The sequence below is a fragment of the Macaca mulatta genome, chromosome 19 (assembly GCF_049350105.2).
Source record: "Macaca mulatta isolate MMU2019108-1 chromosome 19, T2T-MMU8v2.0, whole genome shotgun sequence".
Taxonomy (NCBI): domain Eukaryota; kingdom Metazoa; phylum Chordata; class Mammalia; order Primates; family Cercopithecidae; genus Macaca; species Macaca mulatta.
The window spans coordinates 16,564,463-16,583,130 of record NC_133424.1 but is presented as its reverse complement, the minus strand read 5'-3'; the positions used below and the strand labels follow the sequence as shown (position 1 = coordinate 16,583,130).

The following is an 18,668-nucleotide window of genomic DNA, read 5'->3' as shown; positions in this document are numbered from 1 at the left end:
TCCTGTCTCAGCCTCCTGAGTAGCTGGGATTACAGGTGCCCGCCACCACGTCTGGCTGATTTTTGTAGTTTTAGTAGAGACATGGTTTCACCATGTTGGCCAGGCTGGTCTCGAACTCCTGACTTCAAGTGATCCACCTATCTCGGTGCTAGGATTACAGGCGTGAGCCACTGCACCTGGCCTTTTTTTTTCTTTTTTTCTTTTCTTTTTTTTTTTTTTGAGACGGAGTCTCACTCTGCCACCCAGGCCGGAGTGCAGTGATGTGATCTCGGCTCACTGCAACCTCCGCCTCCTGAGTTCAAGCAATTCTCATGCCTTAGCCTCCCAAGTAGCTGGGACTACAGGTGCACGCCACCAAATGCCCAGCTAATTTTTGTATTTTTAGTAGAGACGGGGGTTCACCATGTTGGCCAGGCTGGTCTCCAACTCCTGACTTCAAGTGATCCCCCCAAAGTGCTGGGATCACAGGCATGAGCCACTGTGCCCGGCCCTGTCCCTATTTTATTTACTGGTTTCTTCTCCCTGCCACCTCTGCCTCTGCCTCCCCTTCTTTGGTTGTTTTTTTTTTTTTTCTCAGACCCCATTGCAGTCTTTTTGTGGGGAGGTTCTGCTTGTCTCTCAGCGTTTGTGTTCCTCATTGTTCTGTCTCTGTTCTCACTTTCTAGGGGCTCCTAATGTCTCCTAATGTCTCCATTCTGACCAGTCTTCGTTTTTCATCCTTAGCCCAGCCGTCTCTTCACGTCTACCTGCGTTCTGGACGTCTCCCTTTTGATTTGTGAGATGCTCCTAGCTCAGCATGTTCACAACTGAACTCATCAGCTAGTACCCAGACTGGCTTGTCCTGATTTTCCTTGGGAGTGAAACTTAAGCCATCTTTGACAGCTGCCTTTCATCTCTTATCTGTCACATTCTGGTTTTTAAGGAGGTTCTAAATAGCTCTTGAGGGCCCGCACGGTGGCTCACGCCTGTAATCCCAGTACTTGGGAGGCCAAGATGGGCGGATCACCTGAGGTTAGAAGTTTGAGACCAGCCTGGCTAACATGGTGAAACCCCGTTTCTACTAAAAATTCAAAAAATTAGCTAGGCATGGTGGGCACCTGTAATTCCAGCTACTCGGGGGGCTGAAGGCAGGAGAATGGCTTGAATCCGGGAGGCAGAGGTAGCAGTGAGCCGAGACTGTGCCACTGTGCTCCAGCCTGGGCGACAGAGCAAGACTCCCTCTCAAAAATAAAAAATTAAAAAAAAAATAGCTCTTGAATTGCATTCTTCCATTTCCATTGCCACAGTGGAATCATTGCATTTCTCCACTGGTCTCCCTGAGCATTTTCTCTAATCCAGATTCCACCCTGCAGTGTGCTTATTCTAAAACACTTACTTTAGGCCAGGCATGATGGCTCATGCCTGTAATCCCAGCACTTTGGGAGGCTGAGGCAACCAGGTTACTTGAGGTCGGGCATTTGAGATCAGCCTGGGCAACATCGCAAAACCCTGTCTCTATTAAAAATACAAAAATTAGCTGGGCACACGTCTGTAGTCCCAGATGCTCGGGAGGCGGAGGTGGGAGGACTGCTTGAGCCCAGGAGGTCGAGGTTGCAGTGAGCCATGATCGTGCCACTGCCCTCCAGCCTGGGTGACAAGAGTGAAACCCTGTCTCAAAAAACAAAACAAAACTAAACTAAAAAACACACTTCCTTTGGTAACCATCCGTGGTCTCTGGGCAGGATAAAGTCCGAAATCTTCCTCTTAGCGTTTGATATCCCTCACAATCTGGTTCTAACCTCATGCTGTGTTCCAGCCGTACTTCATGGCATTAGGAAACTCCCCAAAAGTTGGAACAGGTCCGTTGAATAACCATTGAACACAGTGAAGTGTTAAGTGCTGAGGCCATATGCGTGACTAAAACAGCATCCCGAGATGAGATTACAACCCAAGTGGGGAGGGAGGAGGGAGAAACAGACACACAAAGTGGGAACTGCGCTCAAGTCATGGCAGGCCTCTTATTGGAGGGGTTGACTTTATTCATTCACATTCCCTGTGCCGACCGTCTATATCAGCCCAGTGTCAGTTAAAGTTTGGATTGGTCAAAAGGAAATGCTTTAATTGTACACTTTTATTATAACTGTACATTTTCGATTATTTCTTTTTTATTTTATTTATTTATTTAGAGACGGAGTCTCTGTCACCCAGGCTGGAGTGCAGTGGCGTGATCTCAGCTCACTGCAGCCTCCACCTCCCAGGTTCAACGGATTCTCCTGCCTCAGCCTCCCGAGTAGCTGGGATTATAGGCACCCACTACCACACCCAGCTAATTTTTGTATTTTTAGTGGAGACAGGGTTTCACCATGTTGGCCAGGCTGGTCTCAAATTCCTGAATTCGTGATCTGCCTGCCTCGGCCTCTCAAAATGTTGGGATTACAGGTGTCAGCCACCTCGCCCAGCCAGTTGTTTACTTTTTATTAATTTATTTTTGGAGAATGGGGTCTTGATATATTTCCCAAGCAGGTCTCGAACTCCTGGCTGGGTTCAAGTTATCCTCCCCTGTCTCCACCTGCTTTTTTTTTTTTTTTTTTTGAGACAGAGTTTTGTTCTTGTTGCCCAGGCTGGAGTGCAATGGTAGGATCCCGATTCACGGCAACCTCCGCCTCCCGGGTTCAAGCGATTCTCCTGCCTCAGCCTCCCGAGTAGCTAGGATTACAGCCATGCGCCACCACACCTGGCTAATTTTGGACTTTTAGTAGAGATGGGGTTTTTCCATATTGGTCAGACTGGTCTTGAACTCCCAACCTCAGGTGATCCGCCCGCCTCAGCCTCCCAAAGTGCTGGGATTACAGGCGTGAGCCACCATGCCTGGCCTGTTATTTTATTTCTTTTGCTTTATTTTTGAGACAGAGTCTTGATCTGTTGCCCAAGCTGGAGTGCAGTGGCGCAATCTTGGCTCACTGCCACCTCCACCTCCTGGGTTCAAGCGCTTCTCCTGTCTCAGACTCCCAAGTAGCTGGGATTACAGACATGTGCCACCACGCTGGGCTAATTTTTGTATTTTTAGTAGAGATGGGGTTTCACCATGTCGGCCAGGGTGGTCTCAAATTCCTGACCTCAGGTGATCTGCCCACCTTGGCTTCCCAAAGTGCTTGGATTACAAGTGTGAGCCACAGCACCTGGCTTGTTATTTTTTCAATAACAGAAAGTTGTCTGAAGACTCCATTAATGTTTTTTTTTTTTTTTTTTTTTTTTTTTTTTTTTTTTTTTTTTTGAGACAGAGTCTCGCTCTGCCGCCCAGGCTGGAGTGCAGTGGCCGGATCTCAGCTCACTGCAAGCTCCGCCTCCCGGGTTCACGCCATTCTCCTGCCTCAGCCTCCCGAGTAGCTGGGACTACAGGCGCCCGCCACCTCGCCCGACTAGTTTTTTGTATTTTTTAGTAGAGACGGGGTTTCACCGGGTTAGCCAGGATGGTCTCGATCTCCTGACCTTGTGATCCGCCCGTCTCGGCCTCCCAAAGTGCTGGGATTACAGGCTTGAGCCACCGCGCCCGGCCTCCATTAATGTTTTAAAGGCTTTCATTTCTCTTTCTGATTCTCTGCCTCCCCTCCTCAAAAGATCTTGAGGCAAAATACCAAAATTCAGGTAGTGAAACTGTAGTGGTCTTTGACACTCTGTTCTGAGTTCTCAGCTAAATTTTAAGATTACTCCCTTCAAATCACTTCTTCCCTCATATTCCATGGCAACGCGTACTGGATTATTGAAACCTTTTCCTAACTGGGCTTCCTGCCTTAGTCCACCCCAATGGTAGACCTTCTCGAAGATGAATGGTAAGTGGATTTTCCTAATGTAATGTATTGCTTGCCTTGTTGCCTCCAGTCTTTTTTTTTTTTTTTTTTTTTTAGATGGAGTCTCGCTCTGTCGCACAGGCTGGAGTACAGTGGCATGATCTCGGCTCACTGCAACCTCCACCTCCTGGGTTCAAGTGATTCTCCTGCCTCAGCCTCCCGAGTAGCTGGGATTACAGGTGCGTGCCCAGCTAATTTTTGTATTTTTAGTAGAGATAGGGTTTCAGCATGTTGCCCAGGGTGGTCTTGAACTCCTGAGCTCAAATGATCTGCCTGCCTCAGCCTCCCAAAGTGCTGGGATTACAGGTGTGAGCCACCATGCCTGGCTTCCTCCAGTCTTTAGTGGCTCTCTACTCCTGACTCAATTAGGTTCAGGCTCTCATCAGTGTGGGCTCAGCCTACCTTCGAGCTTTTCTGCTTCTGCTTTGCTTTATTTATTTACTTACTTTGAGACAGGGTCTTGCTCAGACAGTCCTCCAGGCTAGAATGCACTGGCCGATCATAGCTCACTGCATCCTTGGTCTCCTGGGCTCAAGCGATCCTTCTTCCTCAGCCTCTCGAGTAGCTGGGACTTATAGGCACGCGCCACCACACTCCACTAATTTGTGTGTGTTTGAGACACAGTCCTGCTCTGTCACATGGGCTGGAGTGCAGTGGCGTGATCTCAGCTCACTGTAACCTCCGCCTCCCGCATAGCTGGGATTGTAAGTGTGCACCACCATGCCCAGCTCATTTTTGTTTTTAGCAGAGATGGGGTTTCACAATGTTGGCCAAGCTGGTCTTGAACTCCTGGCCCCAAGCAGTCCGCCTGCCTCAGCCTCCCAAAGTGCTGGGATTACAGGTGTAATTTGGCCACCACACCTGGCCAAATTTTTGTTGTTTTTTGTAGACGGGGTCTCACTATGGTGCCTATGCTGGTCTGCTTTTCTTTATATGTGCAACTCAGAAAGCCTTAGCCAAGCAGTCCTTCCTAACTCAGGCAACAGAGATGATCTTCTCTGCTCTTATCTCTTAAACTCCTACTCATTCTTCACAGCTGGCTCAGGCAGGGTAGGGGATAAGGAAGGCCAGGAGTTTTTGAGTGACCGAGGCTGAGTGCTCTTGCCTGCAATGAGATTGTAATATCCTTGTATCATGAAGTCACAGTATAAAGCAAATAGATAACCTCGTCTACATTCTTGGCTCAGTTATTTTCCTTTTCCATCCCTTTAACATCTGTTGAACCAAGATGCTCTGTGTACTCCCACACATTCTAAAATTCACACAAATTGTAGTTTATGTAAAAATTTATTCGACCAAAATGTAGAAAAAGTGATACTATTACATATGATACAGTTGCAAGAATCTAAAGAAAAGTGTGGATTTGATTCCATTGCACAATTTGCTAGTGTATTTCCTGGGTAGTGTGGTGCTGAATAAATAGGAGTGGGGTGGTGGGGTGGGTAAGGGATTCAGATAAGCCAGACACAGGGTGATTTTTAGTCGGAATTGTAAACTTTACTCGGCCCCCACACGCTGCTGGGGAATGTGGAATGTTCCAGCTCTGAGATGTTAACTGAGAAAAGAGAAGTCAAACAAAGCCGATACGTGCAGCCCTGTCTACAGAATCCTTCATTATCCAGTTTAATCAGGAGTTTCTTGGTGTTTTATTAACTTGGTCCCAAAGAAGGAATTCAAGTCCTAGATAAGTAAATCTTCAATTTGCTATTCCCTGAAGTATGGAAATGAAGTTGGGCCAATTTTTAACCTCTGCTGCCAGAGAGGCCCTTTCTGCTAATAGATAGAAACGCTTTTGCTCAACTTATGAATGACTTGTAGTCTTTTGTATATGGCTGACCTGAATTGGACTAAACTCCACCATATTCCGGCTGAGTGGGTCATTACTGGAATGAGACATTTGCTCTTCAGAGAACAACTTTATTTTTATTTTATTTTTTTTCTTGAGATGGAGTCTCATTCTGTTGACCAGGCTGGAGTGCAGTGGTGCGATCTCGGCTCACTGCAACCTCCACTTCCTGGGTTCAAGTGATCCTCCTGCCTCAGCCTCCCGAGTAGATGAGACTACAGGCAGGTGTCACCATAATTTTTGTATTTTTAGTAGAGACAGGGTTTCGCCATGTTGGCTGGGCTGGTCTCGAACTCCTGACCTCAAGTGATCTGGCCTCCCAAAGTGTTGGGATTACAGGCGAAAGCCACCGCGCCCGGCCAGAGAACTTTAGAATGAAGGCGATACACAAAAGAACATCACATCAAGGATCTATTAATTACCATCTATTAATTACTATATGTGGGTAATTATGACTATTACCCAAGCATTCTACGTTGATTGCTTAAGAGGATGTTTGTTCTGCATGGTGGAGTGTGGAGAAGGGCCAGGATTCTTAGGTTAATCTATCTGTGGTTTATGACTTCCCACAATAGCCACCCCCGGCCCCCACCAGCCCTTTTATTGGCTCTGGATGGAAAATCCCTACCCGTGTGATGGTCCCTATAGTTTGACCAACGGTTGACCCAAAAGGTTATGCTCTTCAGTGTTTTAAGTATATCCACGACTAGATATTGGGGTCTGTGGTCTTCAAAGCGTGGGGCTGCCTATTCTCCCAGGAACCAAGTGGCCTCTGTCTTAAGAAAGTATGCTTACTAGGAAATACCCTGCCTACCTTAGGAATAAATGCAACTCAAGGAAGAAATAAGAGAGCTGAAAAAGCTGGTGCCATTTGAAAAAAAAAAGGGAAGGAATGAGATTTAACTGGTGCGCAAAGCTTCTCCAATACAAAATATTTGGTCATGTAATTCATAATCTGCTTGACATTTCCAGCAAAGCGAAGATGGCAATAACAAAAGGAACTTCATACAAGAGAAAAGAAAGACCCACGGAGCTCCGGAGTTTCTGTTGGAACAAGACTCTTCTGTTTTGCTTATATACAGTTAAGTTCGTTTAGTGTCTGATCCAGTGTCTGATGTAAGCCCACGTTCTCTTCTTTGGCCTGGGCAAGTTTCTCTGGTGAGGGTTAAGAGCAGGGGGAAAGATAAATTAATAAGCATCTTTGTTAAATGAAAGAAAAAAAAAGATTTCTTTTTTTTTTTTCTTCTTGAGACAGGGTCTCACTCTGTCACCCAGGCTGGAGTGCAGTGGCATGATCTTGGCTCACTGCAACCTCTGCCTCCCAGGCTCAAGCAATTCTCCTGCCTCAGCCTCCCGAGTAGCTGGGATTACACGCGCGCGCCACCACCACCCGGTTAATTTTTGTGTTTTTAGTAGAGATGGGGTTTCACCATGTTAGCCAGGCTGGTCTCGAACTCCTGACCTCAAAGTGATCCACCCACCTCAGCCTCCTAAAGGGCTGGGATTACAGGTATGAGCCACCATGCCCAGCACCCCCCAAAAAATTTCTAAACCTTAAACTGCCAGGGTGAAAGTCGCAACAGAGAAAGTACTTTTTTTTTTTTTTTTTTTTTTTTGAGACAGGGTCTCACTCTGTTGTCCAGGCTGAAGTGCAGTGGCATAATCACGAATCACCGACCACAGCCTTGACCTCCCTGGGCTCAGGTGATCCTTCCACCTCAGTCTCCCGTGTAGCTGGGGACTGCAGGTGCGTGCCACCAGCTGGTCAATTTTTGCATTTTTTTCTAGAGACAGGGTCTCACCATGTTACCCAGGCTGGTCTCGAGGTCCTGGGCTCAAGGAATCCATCCACTCAGCCTCCCAAAGTGCTGGGATTACAGGTGGGTTATAGCCACCATGCCTGTCCAGTACTTTGTATTTTTAATTACAGCACAACATCACAGAATACGAAGGAACAAGCACCAAATTTGGGAGTCACAGTTGTAAGATAAAATGCAGGGTGCCCAGTTAAATTGAATTTCAGATAAACCACAAATAATATTTTAGTGTAAGTATATCCCAAATGTTGCATGAGATATACTTATGCATGAGATATGATTAAAAAATTATTCATTGCTGGTTGGGCACAGTGGCTCACGCCTGTAATCCCAGCACTTTGGGAGGCTGAGGCGGGTGGATCATGAGGTCAGGAGATCAAGACCATCCTGGCTAACATGGTGAAATCCCATCTCTACTAAAAATACAAAAAAAATTAGCCAGGCATGGTGGTGGGCACCTGTAGTCCCAGCTACTCGGGAGGCTGAGGCAGGAGAATGGTGTGAACCCGGGAGGCAGAGCTTGCAGTGAGCCGAGATCATGCCACTGAACTCCAGCCTGGGAGACAGAGCGAGACTCCGTCCCAGTAAAAAAAAAAAAAAAAAAAAAAAAAAAAAAAAAGATTATTCATTGCTTTTCTGAAATTCAGATTTAAGTTGGTGTCCTGTATTTTTCCTTGTGAACTCTGGTAACCCTAGAGTCAGAATACCTGGACTTAAGCCCCAGTTGTATCACTGAAGTAAGCATCTAACCCTCCTAGATCTGTTTTCCCCATCTGTCAAATGGGGGTAACGATATCAATGTGTGGTGTGGGGGTAATGATGAGGAATAAACGAGGAATACTTCAGAACCTATGACGTGCTACATGAAGAAAAGATTTCAGTCCTAGATATGCATGGCTTAATATAAATTTCCACCCAAGTGCTCATTAAGTAGCCCCTGAGCCTTTGGTAGTTACATCTAATCCTGTAACCCATCTTTCCTTGGGAGCTGCTGGGAATGGCTGTTTAAATTACATGCGTAATTGTGTAACTGTCTATGTATCCAGAGGAATGGAGACAAACCCCAGGTAAATGCGGTATGATTGAAATTTAAGCCATTCTACAGGCATGTTATTAAGTGTGTGAGCTGATTAAACAATTTAAAAAAGAAAGGGAGAGGGAAAAAAGATGGCATTTAGAGTTATGCGTGACAGAGCACGAGAGAGAACTTAGTTTGCAATAAGTGATGGCTGATAAGGGACAAGGTCAAGACTCATTAAAATGCTGGGGGAAAGCAAAATGCCTCACAAAATGTGATATGATCAGCCTGGAAATTTACAGAAAGAAAAAATGACTGCAGAAGATGGCAGCCTTTCTTATTTATTTATTTATTTATAAACAGGGTCTTGCTCTGTTGCCCAGGCTGGAGTACAGTGGCATGATCATAGCTCACTGAAGCCTTGACCTCCTGGGCTCAAGTGATCCTCCTACCTTAACCTCCCAAGTAGCTGGGACTACAAGGGCGTGCCACTATACCCAGTCAATTCTTGTATTTTTAGTAGAGATGGGCCCAGGTAGTTTTTGCATGTTGCCCAAGCTGGTCTCACGCAATCCACCCACCTCGGCCTCCCAAAGTGCTGGGATTACTGGCATGAGCCACCATGGATCACCTGATACAAGGAGTTTCAGACCAGCCTGGCCAACATGGCGGAACGCCATCTCTACTAAAAATACAAAAAAACAGGCCCCCACGACCACGCCCGGCTAGTTTTTGCATTTTTAGTAGACACAGGGTTTTACCATGTTGACCAGGTTGGTCCTGAACTCCTGACCTCAAGTGACCCGCCCGCCTTGGCCTCCCAAAGTGTTGGGATTATAGGCGTGAGCCACCGTGCCTGGCCGTAGCATTAATCTCTGAAATTCCACTTATGTGCTTAGTTAGGTAGACTAACTGGATAGACAGGCTGCATAGTTACTTTAAAGGGTGGAGTTCAGAAATGTCTGGAAAAATTCCAGGGACAAATACACAGACTCCAAACAAAAACCAGCCCCCTACACAGTCTGTAATCTTTCCAAGGGCATATATATGGCAGTGTGTGAGGGGAATGGTTTTTGCAGAAGTTCAGGATGGATGGCAGTCAGGAGCAGTGAGAGGCTGAGGGTGGAAAGGTGTAGGTAGTTTAGGGGAGGTGCATTTTGGAAGAATGAATGAATAGAGAGAGTAATGGGGTCAGAGCTTCCCGCCTGTACAAAAAAAAAAAAAATAGGATGAGGAATAACAACGGATACTGAAAATTCAGGATCTAGTTGGAGATTTTCATGCTATTCCCAGGTTCAAGGGGTAGTCTGGAAGATGTGGCCTGGACATCTAAATGTCAATTATCTGTGATAATTTGAGGTGGTAGTGGTGGTAGGATGCAGGCGAGAACTGGATGGACTATTTGAAATTTGGACCATCTTTGATAAATTGCTATGTTTTCGATCATTAGAAAAGCATAGCCTGGGTCAGGCGCAGTAGCTCAAGCCTGTAATCCCAGCACTTTGGGAGGCCCGGGTGGGTGGATCACCTGAGGTCAGGGATTCGAAACCAGCCTGGCCAACATGGTGAAACCCCGTCTCTACCAAAAATACAAAATTAGCCAGGCGTGGTGGCGCATGCCTGTAATCCCAGCTACTTGGGAGGCTGAGGAAGGAGAATCACTTGAACCCAGGAGGCGGAGGTTGCAGTGAGCAGAGATGGTGCCACTACACTCTAGCCTGGGCAACAAGGGTGAAACTCCCATCTCAAAAAAAAAAAAAAAAAAGCAAAGCATAGCCTGGGCCAGGCGCAGTGGCTCACACCTGTAATCCTAGCACTTTGGGAAGCTGAGATGGGTGGATCAGCTGAGGCCAGGAGTTTGAGACCAGCCTAGCCAACATGGTGAAACACCATCTCTACTGAAAGTACAAAACTTAGCTGAGTGTGGTGGTGTGCGACTGTAATCCCAGCTACTCGGGACGCTGAGACATGAGAATCACTTGAACCCAGGAGGCGGAGGTTGCAGTGAGCCAAGATGGCGCCATTGCACTCCAGCATGGGCAACAGAGTAAGACACTGTCTCAAAAAAAAAAAAAAAGCGTGACCTTGTTTTCTCCATAACCCTCACGTAGGAAAAAGTATGACCTTTTAATACCCACAGGTCAACCTTAAGAACTATTCTAAACTAAAGCAAGGGTCCTGTTATAACTCACTCAAATATGAAGGAAGATTGATGTTAGTGTCTCAGGCAGTTTTGGAATTCGGGAAAGAATTCTAAATTCACTTCTTCTGATGTCACAACACTTTCCCTGTTCATGGGAGGCCTGTTCCCTCCTTGTACAGTCAGTTTTCCAAGGGCAGGGCGTGGAGGTGAACTTCCTCCCAGGACTGGGAGCTAGATGAACAGTGAAGAACAAAGCTACGGGAAGCTCCAGTAACTACCCTCACAGTGTAACACAGAGAAAAGACACAAGAAAAGGAGGAAATGGAGATCAAAATGTCATTGCCGCTATTTGAATCTGTAGCTCAAGCCCCATTCAAGGGAAGCCTCATTTTCGACACAGGCTTGTTCGTTTTTTCCAAATCCCTTTTGACTCTTAAGCTGCCTAAGCGGTTTATAAGGATGAGTCTCCATTCACAACAATTTCTATTTAAGGAAAAGTCACTGGGGCTGGGCGCGGTGGCTCATGCCTGTAATTGCAGCACACTGGGAGGGGGAGGTGGGCAGATTGCCTGAGCCCAGGAGTTCGAGACCAGCCTGGGCAACATAGCGAGACCTTCCCGCTTCTACAAAAAAGTACAAAAATTAGCCTTGTGTGGTGGTGCACAGCTGTAGTCCCAGCTACTTGGGAGGTCGAGGTGGGAGGATAGCTTTAGCCCTATAGGTGGAGGTTGCAGTGAACTATGGTGGTGCCACTGCACTCCAGCCTGGGTGACAAAGCGAGACCCTGTCTCGAAACAAAAAAAACAAAACCAAACAAAAAAACTACTGGCATGCAGATACTGTTAGCTAACAGTGGTATCTGAGAACACATGCCTAGCTCGCTTTTGTTTTCACGTCTTCAGAAAAGCATCCTGTAGGCATAATTTTCTTTTTGTAATAAGCTTTTCATTTGTGAGTGAGAGAGGCTGACCACCCACTTTTTGTTTCAGGCTATGGTTAAGGGCACACAGCTACAGCTCAAAGGCGGCAAGTGGAGAAAATGAGAATGAGGGGGCGTGAAGAGGAGGACTGCCCGTCTTTATTTCGGTCGTAGAGTCACAGACACATCAGAAGAAGGCTCTGACGTTTAAACCAGGAGGCAGGCCCCCGGAGCTCCTAGCCACCGGAGCTCCTAGAAGCCCACAGGGGCATAGGAGGCACCACGTGAGAAGGACAGAGGGCAGCGACCTGGCTGCCTCTCAGAGAGAGGTCATGTCGTTGAGAGCGTGGTCCAGTTCCTCGCTGATAGCTTTGTACTTGAGCTTCTGAGCGTATAACTCATCTAGAGGGCGGAGGTCCCCGGGGAGACAGTTCAGAAGAAGAAGTACAGGGGACAGAAGGCAAGGGTCGGAATGGAGTGCCACAGATGAACCGCAGGAGGAAGAAAAAAAAAATGTGAGCGAACAAAGCACAGACTAGGAGAAAGTCGTGTTCCATGTGAAACAGATGAAGAAAACCAAAGATGTATGGAGTGATTTCTAAGTGGTTTGAGGTTCTGCAGGGGGATTAGCCACAATGAAGCTTCAAAACAGTGGTAACCAGAAGTGATGGAGCTTCCCCCCACCAGTCCCCATCCCCGAGTTTATTTCGGATTTCCAATGACGTCACCCTGTCCAAAGGTCGTATTTTGGAATGGGGCATTTTCCCTTATATGGGAACCTCACTTCCCCAAAAAAACATTGGAACACATGGTCTGAAGAATGTGTCCTTTCTGGGTGGGATGAGCAGTTTGGAAGATTCCATTTGAACCCCGAGATTCTGGAATTTCTGTGACCGAATGTTAAACATTGGAACTCTTGAAGAAATTCTGGGATATGTAGGCCCCAGACTTGCATTAGAGTCTTTATTGCAGTTCCTATATTTCCCATATTTCTGTTGTTTTTTTTTTCTTTTTAAATACTGTGACAAGCTTTGAGCTCCTTGGGACAGAGCTGCAAAAATGCAAGGCATGTAAAAAAAAAAAAATGCAAGGCATCTATCAGAAATGAGCAAACAGAAGGAAATTGTGAAGATTTTTCTTTTTTTTTTGAGACGGAGTCTGGCTCTGTCGCCCAGGCTGGAGTGCAGTGGCGCGACCTTGGCTCACTGCAACCTCCACCTCCCGGGTTCAAGTGATTCTCCCTGCCTCAGCCTCCCCAGTAGCTGGGATTACAGGCGCCTGCCACCACGCCCAGCTAATATTTTATATTTTTGATAGAATGTTGGCCACGTTAGTCTCAAACTCCTGATCTCAAGTGATCCGCCCACCTCGGCCTCCCAAAGTGCTGGGATTACAGACTTGAGCCACTGCGCCCGGCCTGAGAGTTTTTATTGATTATTAATCTTTTTTTAATTAGAGAGAGCCATACTTGTTTCTCTGTACTTGCTCATGGGACTAAGCAGAGATATTTTACCTCCTGAAAGTGGCAATTCAATGAGCCAGGCGTGGCGGCACGTGCCTGTAGTCCCAGCTACCCGGGAGGCTGAGGCAGGAGAATTGCTTGAACCCAGGAGGCCGAGGTTGCAGTGAGCCGAGATGGCGCCACTGCACTCCATCCAGCCTGGGCGACAGAGCCAGACTCCGTCTCAAGAAAAAAAAAAAAAAAAAAGTGGCAATTCAAGCCTTGAATGATTTGCATTATCCTATTCTAGAGTTCCAAGACATCCAGATATGACATCACTACACACTTTACTTTCCTAAGGCAAACAAGGCCCAACCCAACCCCTCCACAAACATTCCCCAACTGTCTGTGGATGTGTCCCAGAGTGGGAGGCAGGGCAGGGCAAACATTTAGATGGTAACCTCATACCTTCCAGGTCATCAATTGTCTTTTCCAGTTTTGCAACCGTTCTCTCTGCAAATTCAGCACGGGTCTCAGCCTAGGTAAGAAGAAAGGAGTTATTATCACGGCTTCATGACCAGCCCCAGAAGAAACCAGAGCTCGCTGGGAGCAACCACACTCACCTCTTTCAGTTTGTCAGACAGAAGTTTAATTTCTTCTTCATATTTGTCCTCCTTTTCCGAATACTGTGGGAAAAACCAAAACACCGCTTTAAGAAAAGGAGGGCCCGGCCGGGCATGTTGGCTTATGCCTGGATTCCCAGCACTTTGGGAGCCTGAGGCTGGTGGATCACAAGGTCAGGAGTTCAAGACCAGCCTGGCCAACATGGCGAAACCCTGTCTTTACTAAAAATACAAAAATTAGCTGGGTGTGGTGGTGGACGCCTGTCATCCCAGCTACTCGGGAGGCTAAGGCATGAGAATTGATTAAACCTAGGAAGTGGAGGCTGTAGTGAGCCCATATGGTGCCACTGCACTCCAGCCTGGACGACAGAGCGAGACTCCATCTCAAAAAGAAAAAAAAAAAAAAAGAGGTAGGCAGAGTAGAGGCAGGCACCTTTCCCCAGCAGAAGAAGTATGTATGAAATGCGGAGAATGTGGGGGAGAGTCCTCTAGGATGGTATTGATCAGAGGGCCTGAACTGATAACGCGAGATAAAAAGTATGGCGAAAAAAGGGAGATAACTGGAAATCTGTGTTACTCAAAGCCCCCTCTGTATTTCTTTTTTTTTTTTTTTTTTTTTTTTTGAGACGGAGTCTCGCTCTGTCACCCAGGCTGGAGTGCAGTGGTGCGATCTCGGCTCACTGCAAGCTCCGCCTCCCGGGTTCACGCCATTCTCCTGCCTCAGCCTCCCGAGTAGCTGGGACTACAGGCGCCCACAACCGCGCCCGGCTAATTTTTTGTATTTTTAGTAGAGACGGGGTTTCACCGTGGTCTCGATCTCCTGACCTTGTGATCCGCCCGCCTCGGCCTCCTAAAGTGCTGGGATTACAGGCGTGAGCCACCGCGCCCAGCCCCCTCTGTATTTCTAACCCCGTTCTCCACCACCTTCCCTAGGGTGACAGGCACTCTCTGATCATCATCTGTGGACTCCTGAGTCCCAGTCCCTGTCCATGAATGCGCCCCTTAGCACGGAATGTTCCCTCCCCATGACGACCTATCAGAAATTATACTTTTCTTTTTTTCAGACAGTCTTGCTCTGTCACTCAGGCTGGAGTGCAGTGGTACGATCTCGGCTCACTGTGACTTGCAACTTCCACCTCTTCCAGCCTGGGCTCAAGCAATTCCCCTGACTCAGCCTCCCAAGTAGCTGGGCCTACAGGCACCCACCACCATTCCCAGCTAATTTTTGTTATTTTCAGTAGAGACAGGGTTTCGCCATGATGGCCAGCCAGGCTGGTCTCGAACTCCTGACCTCAGGTGATTGGCCTGCCTCGGCCTCTGAATAACTAACATTATTAGCTGCTTACCAGGGTCCAGACACAGTCAATGGCATCACAGCCTGGTATTTGTAATCCCATTTTATAGGGGAGGAAAGGGTCGCAGAAAGGTGAAGTTACTATTTTGCCTAGGGTCATAAGGCTATTAAGTGATCAAGTCATGACTGAAGCCTGACTCTGGAGTGCAGCGCGGCAATCTTGGCTCACTGCAACCTCTGCCCTCCAGGCTCAAGTGATCCTCTCACCTCAGCCTCCCGAGTAGCTGGGATCACAGGCATGCGCCACTATGCCCAGCTAATTTTTGTATTTTTAGTAGAGACGGGGTCTTGCCACGTTGCCCAGGCTGGTCTCGAACTTCTGAGCCCAAGCGATCCTCCCGCCTCGGCTTCCTAAAGTGCTGGGATTACAGGCATGAGCCACCGTGCTGGACCTACAGCTGTTTTAAATGCTGCCTCCTTGGTGACACCGTTCACAATCTACCAAGGTCCCTCTATTGTATTCCCAAAGCACTGTGTGACTTTGCCAATCCCTTCCACTAGGCTAAACTATGAACTGTTCAAGAGCAGATGCCAGGCCGGGCACAGTGGCTCACGCCTGTAAACCCAGCACTTTGGGGGGCCGAGGTGGGTGGATCACTTGAGGTCAGGAGTTTGAGACCAGCCTGGCCAACATGGCAAGACCCCGTCTCTACTAAAAATACAAAAATTAGTCAGGCGTGGTGGTGTGCACCTGTATTCCCAGTTACTCAGGAGGTGGAGGCGGTAGAAGTGCTTGAGCCTAGGAGGTAGAGGTTGCAGTGGGCCAAGATCGCGCCTCTGTACTCCAGCCTGGGTGACAGAGCAAGGCTCCGTGTCAAAAAAAAAAAAAAAAAGCAGATGCCACATCAGTGGTGTCACGTCTATCCCCCTAGCCCAGGGCAGTGTTTGGCACACACACCCCAACTGCATTCATTCTTTATACATCCCAGTATCAGATATATGCCAGGGCTGGCATATATGGGAGAGAGAGGCAGGTGGATCATTTGAGGCCAGGAGTTTGAGATCAGCCTGGGCAACATGGTAAAACACCGTCTCTACTAAAAAAAAAAAAAAATTGGGCCGGGCGCGGTGGCTCAAGCCTGTAATCCCAGCACTTTGGGAGGCCGAGATGGGCGGATCACAAGGTCAGGAGATCGAGACCATCCTGCCTAACACGGTGAAACCCCGTCTCTACTAAAAAATACAAAAACCTAGCTGGGCGAGGTGGCGGGCGTCTGTAGTCCCAGCTACTCGGGAGGCTGAGGCAGGAGAATGGCGTGAACCCGGGAGGCGGAGCTTGCAGTGAGCTGAGATCCGGCCACTGCACTCCAGCCTGGGTGACAAAGCGAGACTCTGTCTCAACAAAAAAAAAAAAAAAAAAAAAAAAAAAAAAAAAAATTACACACACACACACACTCTACAGATATATGCCAGACACAATGCTAGTACTAGGGACACAACTCTGAACAAGACGACTTGGTTCCTGTCCTTACAACTTATAATCTAGCAAGGAAGGCATGCAATTAATGGAGTAATTATAGTAAATGTAAGAAATCATAATGCCAGGAAAAGTACAGACAGGGCTACACAGCAGAGAAATACCTAACCTAGATGAGAAATCAGAGAAGGCCTCTCAGAAGTGATGTTTGAGCAGAAGCGCAAAGGATGAACAGGAGGCCAGGCTCGGCGGCCCACGCCTGTAATCCCAGCACTTTGGGAGGCCGAGGTGGGAGGATCACTTGAGGCCAGGAGTTCAAGACCAGCCTGGCCAACATGATGAAACCTCGTCTCTACCAAAAAATTAGAAAAATTAGCCAGGCACGGTGGCTCACGCCTGTAATCCCAGCACTTTGGGAGGCTGAGGTGGGAGGATCACTTGAGGTCAGGAGTTTAAGATCAGCCTGGGCAACACAGACTGCGCTCTACAAAAAAAAAAAGAAAAAAAATACAGTTTTGGAGTAGTGGCACATGCCTGCAAGTCCTAGCTACTCAGCTGAGGTGATAGGATTATTTAAGCCCAGGAGTTTAGGGCCTGCAGTGAGCTATGATCACGCCACTACACTCCAACCTGGGCAACAGACCAAGATCTCATCTCTAGGCTGGGTGCAATGGGTCACGCCTGTAATCCCAGCACTTTGGAAGGCCGAGGCAGGCAGATCACTTGAGATCAGGAGTTCGAGACCAGCCTGGCCAACATGGTGAAACCTTGTGTCTACCAAAAATTATAAAAATTAGCAGCCGGGCGCGGTGGCTCAAGCCTGTAATCCCAGCACTTTGGGAGGCCAAGACGGGCGGATCACGAGGTCAGGAGATCGAGACCATCCTGGTTAACACGGTGAAACCCCGTCTCTACTAAAAAATACAAAAAACTAGCCGGGCGAGGTGGCGGGCGCCTGTAGTCCCAGCTACTCGGGAGGCTGAGGCAGGAGAATGGTGTGAACCCGGGAGGCGGAGCTTGCAGTGAGCTGAGATCCGGCCACTGCACTTCAGCCTGGGTGACAGAGCGAGACTCCGTCTCAAAAAAAAAAAAAAAAAAAAATTAGCTGGGCGTGGTAATCCACGCCTGTAATCCCAGCTACTCGGGAGGCTGAGGTAGGAGAATTGCTTGAACTCGGGGGTCGAAGGCTGGAGTGAGCCGAGATCATACCACTTCACTCCAGCCTGGGTGACAAGAGTGAGAGACTATCTAAAAAAAAAAAAAAAAAAAAAAAAAAAAAGGCTGAATAGGGGTTTGTCAAGCAAAAGGAAAGCCACACCCAGCTGAGTGAATAGCAGGTGGTGGCTGTGGTGGGAGGATGGCTTGAGCCCAGGAGTTCAAGGCTGCAATAAACTACTATCGTGCCACTGAATTCCAGCCTGGGCAACAGAGCAAGACTCTGTCTCAAAAAAAAAAAAAAAAGCGGGGGAGTGGAGGTGATGGGAGAACAAAGAATGCCTGTGAAACTGCAAAAGCAGGAGCAAGAATGAGGAAGAGAAGAGGCTGGGGAATTCAGTGGGGTTCGGCCATGGAAGTATGTCCTTTGTTCCCAATGTAGCTGCCACGTAGCGACGGCTTTGGGTGCTGTTTCAACCTAAAAAGCCCAATTCCACCTCTGATCATTGCTATACCTTTGAGATGGTATTTCTGGAGGAACCAGGGGAATCGGGTGAGAGGGAGACTCTGTGTTTATATGACGATGCTTAGATCTCGCTAAGAGGAGCCTCATGTTCTATCTCTATCCTCCTGAGATGGAGATCAAAGATGGTGCTCAGACCCCATGGAAGAGGACCCAAGAGTGTGCAGGAAAAATCCAGCTCTTTCTGTAGGGGAGAATCCCTGGCTGCCAGGCACCTATGCTATTGTTAAAGAAAAGTCAGATTTCCAAATACCCTGATAGGCTCCTGTATCCCTAGGCTCCTGTATCCCTCGGGGGGAAAGAAAAGAACCGAGTCCAGCAAGCCACCCTCCGGCTCAAGCCAACCACCAACCTTTTCAGACGCAGCCTCCAGAGATTTCAGGTTGTTAGTAACATTCTTGAGTTCTTCTTCCAGGTCACCACATTTTCTGTACAGAGACAAAGGACTTTTATGTCTTATCTTCCCTTACAGCTGGCAATATAGCAATCGCCCCTACAATAAATGTTCAAAAGGAGAAACCTACACAGTCCCGGGGCAGGCCCCAGAAGGAATGTGGGGGGAAAATGTTAATGGATTTTTCTGTA

At 47.7% G+C, this 18,668-nt stretch overlaps 1 protein-coding gene and 1 long non-coding RNA gene across 17 annotated transcripts in view; both read right to left on the bottom strand.

Annotated features, from left to right (window-relative positions):
• Positions 1-5,095: 5,095 nt before the first annotated feature.
• The window catches only part of TPM4 (tropomyosin 4), a 35,929-nt gene continuing 22,356 nt past the window's right edge, over positions 5,096-18,668 (bottom strand). For 11 of the 16 annotated variants that reach the window (XR_013409170.1, XM_015123204.3, XM_077978215.1 and 8 more), the window contains 4 exons: positions 18,436-18,511; positions 13,635-13,697; positions 13,480-13,549; positions 5,096-6,828 (listed from right to left, as the gene is read on the bottom strand). Coding sequence is in view for 15 of the 16 variants with exons in the window: in XM_015123204.3 (XP_014978690.1) it covers positions 6,746-6,828; positions 13,480-13,549; positions 13,635-13,697; positions 18,436-18,511 (292 nt within the window). In the remaining variant the exon portion in view is untranslated. Of the gene's footprint in view, positions 6,829-11,574; positions 11,973-13,479; positions 13,550-13,634; positions 13,698-18,435; positions 18,512-18,668 lie in introns of those variants that run through there. The other 5 variants (XM_077978216.1, XM_015123205.3, XM_077978219.1 and 2 more) reach the window with 2 other exon arrangements.
• Positions 9,431-10,279, bottom strand: LOC144336831 (uncharacterized). The gene is made up of 2 exons (XR_013409185.1): positions 10,142-10,279; positions 9,431-10,061 (listed from the first exon to the last, which is right to left on the bottom strand). It is a non-coding gene; the product is annotated as an uncharacterized LOC144336831 (long non-coding RNA).